This window comes from Sesamum indicum, unplaced genomic scaffold, assembly GCF_000512975.1.
Source record: "Sesamum indicum cultivar Zhongzhi No. 13 unplaced genomic scaffold, S_indicum_v1.0 scaffold00124, whole genome shotgun sequence".
In the NCBI taxonomy this organism is placed as follows: domain Eukaryota; kingdom Viridiplantae; phylum Streptophyta; class Magnoliopsida; order Lamiales; family Pedaliaceae; genus Sesamum; species Sesamum indicum.
The window spans coordinates 553533-560557 of NW_011628051.1; the positions used below are offsets into that span (position 1 = coordinate 553533).

At 33.4% G+C, this 7025-nt stretch overlaps 1 protein-coding gene across 1 annotated transcript; it reads left to right on the top strand.

The window, feature by feature from the left end:
- Nucleotides 1-2607: 2607 nt before the first annotated feature.
- LOC105179153 (UDP-glucose 4-epimerase GEPI48) lies at nt 2608-6410 on the top strand. Its single transcript, XM_011102754.2, has 9 exons — nt 2608-2893; nt 3380-3429; nt 4172-4307; nt 4400-4501; nt 4652-4879; nt 5116-5194; nt 5509-5591; nt 5744-5835; nt 6039-6410. Exons 1-9 carry the CDS (start codon nt 2717-2719, stop codon nt 6124-6126), a joined length of 1035 nt encoding a protein of 344 aa, XP_011101056.1. The 5' UTR covers nt 2608-2716; the 3' UTR covers nt 6127-6410.
- Nucleotides 6411-7025: the final 615 nt, after the last annotated feature.

Below are 7025 nucleotides of genomic sequence, written 5' to 3' on the forward strand. Positions count from 1 at the left end.
CACTATAACATTATTTATTGTTTAATTCGTTAACCATGTACAATTTGTAAATAATAAATAATTAATTATATAACTATATTATCATGTTGGGTATAATTTTCAATATCTTCATAGGCAATATTGTTTGTTTGAAAACCTGAAGTAATAAAATTAAATTTGAAAGTTTTGTAATATTAAATTTTATTGCTATTAAATATAGATTTGATATTTTCATAGAATTATTTTGTACATGGTATAATAAAAGATATAATATTTAAAAAATTATATCAAAAAATAGTTATTTGTGAATTGGTCTCAATAATTTTAAATTTATTGATAAACTATGAAACAAAATAAAAATAAAAAGAAAGAAATTTAAATTAATTAGCATGATTTGCAAAAAAAAAAAATCAAAAGAAAAAGAAAAAAAAAGGGTCTAGGTTTGACCTTATTCAAAAATTGGAACTTGGTCGGGTTTAGAGATCCATGGATATTGAGTTGGGTTTAATGGAATGGGTAGGGTGTTGATATAAAATAATTTTTTGGGTCCTCTTGAGTTTGGGCTTGAATAGGGTCTTACTCTATCCATTGACAAGGCTATTATAAACATAATAATTTTTTATTTTTCTCAATAAATAATAATGAAAAGTGTGGATAATTAAATTCGAATATTTAGTAAAAATATTTGAATCTAAAAGGGAGGAAAAAAGTGAAAATATTATTATTCTGTAGAAACTGATGGAAGATAAGAATAAAGGGGTGGTGACTGGTGAGAGAGACTTTGCGAATAAATCCTTTGCTGGGGATATATAGCCTTTTTTACCCCCCACACTTTTTTTCTTTTTCTTTTTAGGGATTATTGTACAAGTACATCAGTATCATATTGGGTATTACATCAATTCAATTAAAATATTAATATAATTAAAAATAAAGGATTGATTATATTTATACCCCTTCTGAGAATACAATATTATACTTTTTTTCCTAAAAAATTTTATAATTGCACTTAGATCCCATCTAAAAATCACAGTTTACACCTGACTTTCTGTCGTTTGGATTTGCACAAAAGGTACCGACGTTTGCAAAAGAAAATTACATAAAATTTCTATTTTATCACTTATTTAACGTCTGCATGTAATAATTTCATTCAACCCCTATTCAAAGGGGATCGGATGTAGATGGAGAATTTTCGAGAGGGGTGTAAGTGTAATTTGAAATCTTCTTTGAGAAAAAAATATAATTTTGTATTTTTAGAGAGAGTTTAAGTGTAATTAATTCTAAAATAAATTACAATAAACTTTGATAAAGTGAAACAACATGAGTTAGCAATATATACAACCTTCAAATTTATGACCTCAAATTTGTTTATAAAACCATAACTTTAATAATTAAGTTAAGACATCATTGGTTTTTACCCGTAATTTGAGATTAACATGCACTTGGTTTGGCTGAGTGAATTGAAGGGTAGGGGTAAATTTGGAATTTCAGTATAAGATCTAAAAAACTTATTTTTTCGTGTAGAAAATAATTAATTTAATAATTTTACTAACTTAAGGGATTAAAGTGATAAAATCAAACTCACTAATCATTTTACCCTCCAAAAAATCAAAAGCCAGCCACATTTTTGTCGAAAAATAGTCAGAGGGACAAAATTGAAACAAAAACTAAAATTTAAGGATGCTAAAAATCAAGAAATAAATTTAAGAGACTAAAAAAATTTTAAATAAAAATTTAAAGGACCAAATACAGTATTTAGCCTTTTTATTTTTATGTGGGCTTTCCATTTTTGTAAAAGAAAGAAAAAGTTATAAAGCAAAGACTAAGACGTCGGTCCAATACACAATTTGATGAAAACGAAAAGAACCGATCCCATGTGAAGAAAAACAAAACAAAAATAAAGGGATTCCACCTTTCAAATTTTAAAGGATAAGAAACAAAAAGACAATGGACCAACTTTGGAATATCGGCCAACCACATTTTGTTTTAGGGTAAACTAACAATTATTTTCAGTTAAATTTGACATAATTATAAATATTTTTTTATTATTTTAAAAATTATCAATACCTTTCTAATTTTAATGGTCATTTAACAAGTAGCTCTGTTCTTTAGGTTTTCAATTCACTTTTTGTCGTGAACTGACCAAAATGTTCTTGTGGATTAAGAACTATAATTTTATTTCATTTTATGATTTTTTAATGAACTATTTGGATAAATTTTTATAATTTTTTTCTTTATTCTGTCTGATTTTTTATAATTTTTTTAAAAATGAAGTAAGGGCAAAATCGATAATTTCATACATTATTTAAAAATTATATAATTTCATCAAACATAAAAGGATATTTGTAATTTTTTTAAATAATGAAGGTGTATTCGTAATTATGTTAAACTTGAGGGGAGTTTGTTGTAATTTATTCTTATTTTATTGATAAAATTAAGGTTTGATAAATTAAAAAAATGTGTGGATCTATGTTTATTTTTATAATAGATTTTGTTATTTATTTATTTCATTCGCACGTATTTTTTTAAATTTGAATTATTAATATAATAATGACTCAGTCTTACGACTTAACGATTTTGAGCTAAACTCGTTTATTTTCTTGATGCTCATCATGTGTATATATTTGGCCAGAAGCTGTGATCCAAGCTTTCTCTACGCTGGACGTCCTCGATCACCTCTCACCCCCTACTCCTCGTACTCGGTTCTTGGACATTTGTGAAACGCAGATACGTGCCAACCATGACTATTCTTGTGACAGGGGGAGCCGGCTACATCGGGAGCCACACTGTGCTCCAGTTGCTGATGGGCGGAGACAAGGTTGTGGTGGTGGATAATTTGGATAATTCATCCGAAACTGCCATCAAGAGGGTCCAAGAACTTGCCGGTGAACGTGGCAAAAACCTTACCTTTCATAAGGTTTCATTTTTCAGTTTTCTTTGTTGTTTTCAATCTGGGATGTGTGAATTTTTGGTGTTTTGAGTTATCGGGTTGGTGGCTTGATCTTTAGATGGACTTGGGTGGTTTTTGATCTGTGTAATTTATGGTGTTTCTTGAGGATTTTGGATTTAGACGTTGGGAGATTGGTTTTGTAAAGATGTGATGCTTGTGGCGAGTTCGTTCAATGATCTGCATGTCTTTTTCTTGGAGCAAATCTTTTATCTTCTCACACGATTTGCTTCCTGGTGCTGATTATTGTTATTTATATATTCAGAAACATTTGGCTTGGTTTTTGATATTTGATCTATGAACTTCTTGTTAGGTGCAAAGCTTTAATACTAGAGTGAGATATTGTGTGTTACATTTGCTAAAGAGTTGCATGCTATACTAGGCCTTGTGAGATTGTATGTTCTTCAGTGAGGATACTTTTTAATTTTCATTTCTGTGATTTTTTGTTGATTGCAGATTGATCTCCGCGATAAGCCAGCACTTGAGAAGCTTTTTGCTTCCCAAAAGTAAGTTGTGTACACTTATTGTTGTTTAATTCTTCTTAACCATCACAAAGCAAGTTATTTTCTAGTTTTCATCGGGCAAGAATACTTTATTGTGAAAATTCGATATAAATATCATGGACAAATACTTATTTTCCTCAAAGTTGTGACCACAAGGATCATATCCAGATATTCTCTAGATATCCCCAACTTCCTGGACAAGAAGCAAGATAATTTGGATGACTGATACTTTTTCACCTTGTTTATCTTCAAATTTCTTCTACTTTTCCAAGATGCTGTGTCGGAGAGAAAACTAAGCTTTGTGTTTCTTTTTAACTAAGACATGGTGTCTGATAAACTTTCTTGTAAGTTGTAACTATTTTCCGGCTGCCTTTCTTGTAACTATATATGATCCATTTTTGCAATTTAGACTCTTAAGGTTTCTGAGCAGAGCATAAGCATTGTATGCATGTATCGTCTCCTCCTAATATACTGAGGTTGTATTGGTTATAAGCTATTTTAGTTACGGAGATTGAAATATATAGAAGTCTAGGATTTCTTTTCAGTTATTTCCTTATAGTACATTGAGGATCTACCAACAACCTATTTTTGTCAACAGAGATTTGGATCACCTTGGTCCTCAGTGGAGGAAACAATGCCTTTTATGTTCATAATATTAAAGACAGTTTTTGTACGTATTTTCCCCGTCTGTGGCACTTAAACTTGTTGATATTTACATTTGCTTCCGATGTTGTACTCGATTAAGGTTCAACGCTGTCATTCACTTTGCTGGACTAAAAGCAGTTGGAGAAAGTGTGCAGAAACCCTTGATGTATTATGACAATAACCTTGTTGGTACAATTGTTCTGCTAGAAGTTATGGCTGCCCATGGATGTAAAAATGTACTAGTCTGATTTTTGCTGGTGCTCCATACTTATTTGGTTTTCTATTGCACTCTCTTTCTTAACTGACCTTACTTCATTCTGAACTTTAGCTCGTGTTTTCATCCTCGGCTACTGTGTACGGTTGGCCGAAAAAGGTCCCATGCACAGAGGAGTTTCCCATTGGTGCTACGAATCCTTATGGTCGGACAAAGGTAATGCTATGACTAGCATTTGTTCTCTCTGCCCTGCATGGTTTGGATTAGCATTCATTCTCTCTATCTTGCATGGTTTGTTACTGTTCTTTTGCATGAGTTGCTACTGTTGTGCTATTGGCAAGGTCGGTTAACGATGAAACTTTGCAGCTTTTCATTGAAGAGATGTGCCGTGACCTTTACCAGTCCGACAAAACGTGGAAAATCATTTTGCTGAGGTACTTCAACCCAGTTGGTGCACATCAGAGTGGCTATATTGGTGAAGATCCTCGAGGAATCCCAAACAATCTTATGCCGTTTGTGCAACAAGTAGCTGTTGGAAGGCGAAATGCCCTTACAGTTTTTGGATCTGACTATGGGACCAAGGATGGAACAGGGGTAAGGACCTTGGTCAGCTCTAGTGGGAATTGACATACACAATTTTCAGCAGTTGCGGTCTGTTTTAAAACACTTCTCAATTGTTTAACATTCGAATTTAATCTCAGTTGAACTTCTACCTCAAAAAGCCAAATTACAGCAAGATATTGTGCATGAAAATTTACTCCAGCATACGTTCAATCTTATTACACCCTTTTAGCTTTTACCCCACTCGTGTTTGAATATATTATTTTCAGGTACGTGATTACATCCATGTCGTGGATTTAGCAGATGGCCATCTTGCTGCTTTGGCCAAGCTCTCTGATCCTTCTGTAGGTATGAACTCTAAGTCGGCTATTTCTCTCTGTTTTTTCCGTCAGTTGATGCACATTGGTTTGCATTATTGCGTACTGTTGATATTTGCCATGTGACCTTCTCTGTAAGAAAATCGTTGCTTAATTTACTTGTCGAGAAGTTGATGACTATGACAAGCACCGTGCACACTTTTTAACATAAACCATCTGTAGTGTTCAAACCTGAATACATATAATGGAGGTGTGTGTATGCTTAGCTATGCCTTTGATAATTCACTACCGTTCTTTTCTCAACTTGATTTCGTGTCTGTTAAATTGGATATGTTTAAACTGCAGGCTGCGAGGTGTACAATCTTGGGACAGGGAAAGGTACATCCGTCTTGGAAATGGTATCAGCATTCGAGAAAGCTTCTGGAAAGGTGAGTTCTTGAAATCACATAATACGTAGTTGGAATAAAACTTACCTGTCGTTGCATTAGCACTTGTGGCTATCAAGTAAAGAACACGTTAGATATGATAACCTTAAAATACTTGTGCTATTACAAACTTGAGCTACATTTTGCTGGTTTAGAAAATCCCGTTGGTGATGGCTGCACGACGACCCGGTGATGCTGAGACCGTATATGCTGAAACAGACAAAGCCGAACGGGAGTTGAAGTGGAAGTAAGTGTTGAACTATTTACCTAGCATTTCATTTTATGAAGTCACGTAGTAGAACATAAACAACAGACATGCATTGTTTTGCCTGTCCGGGTTCTCACCAAATCTTGACAAGACTGTTCTCCAATCATTTGTCATGCCATTTTCACAAACTTATTCAAGAATCACAATCCTATGTCTGAAAACATCTTTCGTCGTGTTTGAAGGGCTAAATACGGGGTCGATGAGATGTGCCGAGACCAATGGAACTGGGCTAGCAAGAACCCCTACGGTTACGAGGCTCCCACCAAGTGATGTTGGAGCCGAAGGGCGTTGACGTTGAGCCGGAATCCACCATGGTTTTAGCTCTTTTAATAGGAATTCTGGGAATGTTGTATGCATCCCTTCCCCTTTAAGTTTGTTAAACAAGAAAAATAAATGCCAAGACGATTAGGCGTTGTAATCTTGCTTTTCCGGTATAGTTCGTAGCTTCTTTGTTCAGAAAATATAGTATAGCTTCAAACAATTCCGACACTTTCTGGTTAGTCCATTTATACCAATAAAGGATTGTTTTGCCCATGTGGGCTTTTCTTTTTTTCTCTATTTAGAGTCCAAAATGCAATATTGCACTTATATATTGGACAGATAATATATGGTTGAAAGTGAAACAAACAATGAACATAAGTAAAAATGTATGATAAACATGATAGTACATTGACGATTAAAAGATGAATCATTTGAAATAAATAAATAATTATATGGGTATAATTATTTAAAGGTATATTTGGTATTTTAAAGTTTACCGCTGCTGTATTTCAAACATCCAATTGTAATTAAGGAGTGAATTTTTTTCTATACTAGCCGTCTTGATACGCTATTTCAATAATTTCATATTATTGTTCTGGTAGAGCTTTCTCTCAGTCGAGATTTTCTTCCGTACATTTTTCAATTTATATATTCACAATGAACATTATAAATACAAATAAATTAATTGTTATATCAGTTATGTATTAGTAATTATGCCTGCATATTATGTATGTCATTCTACTTGATCTCGGTGCGATTGTGACGGTACGACGTCGTTTTCACCGCTGAGGGGCCACTTAAATTAGCTCGGATCTAAAGCTGGTGCGTACAGTACAACGGCAGGGAAGAGCTTCAAATCCCAAGTCTCGACCCTCTTCTCTGAAGATCAAAGCATCTCTTCTTCCCTC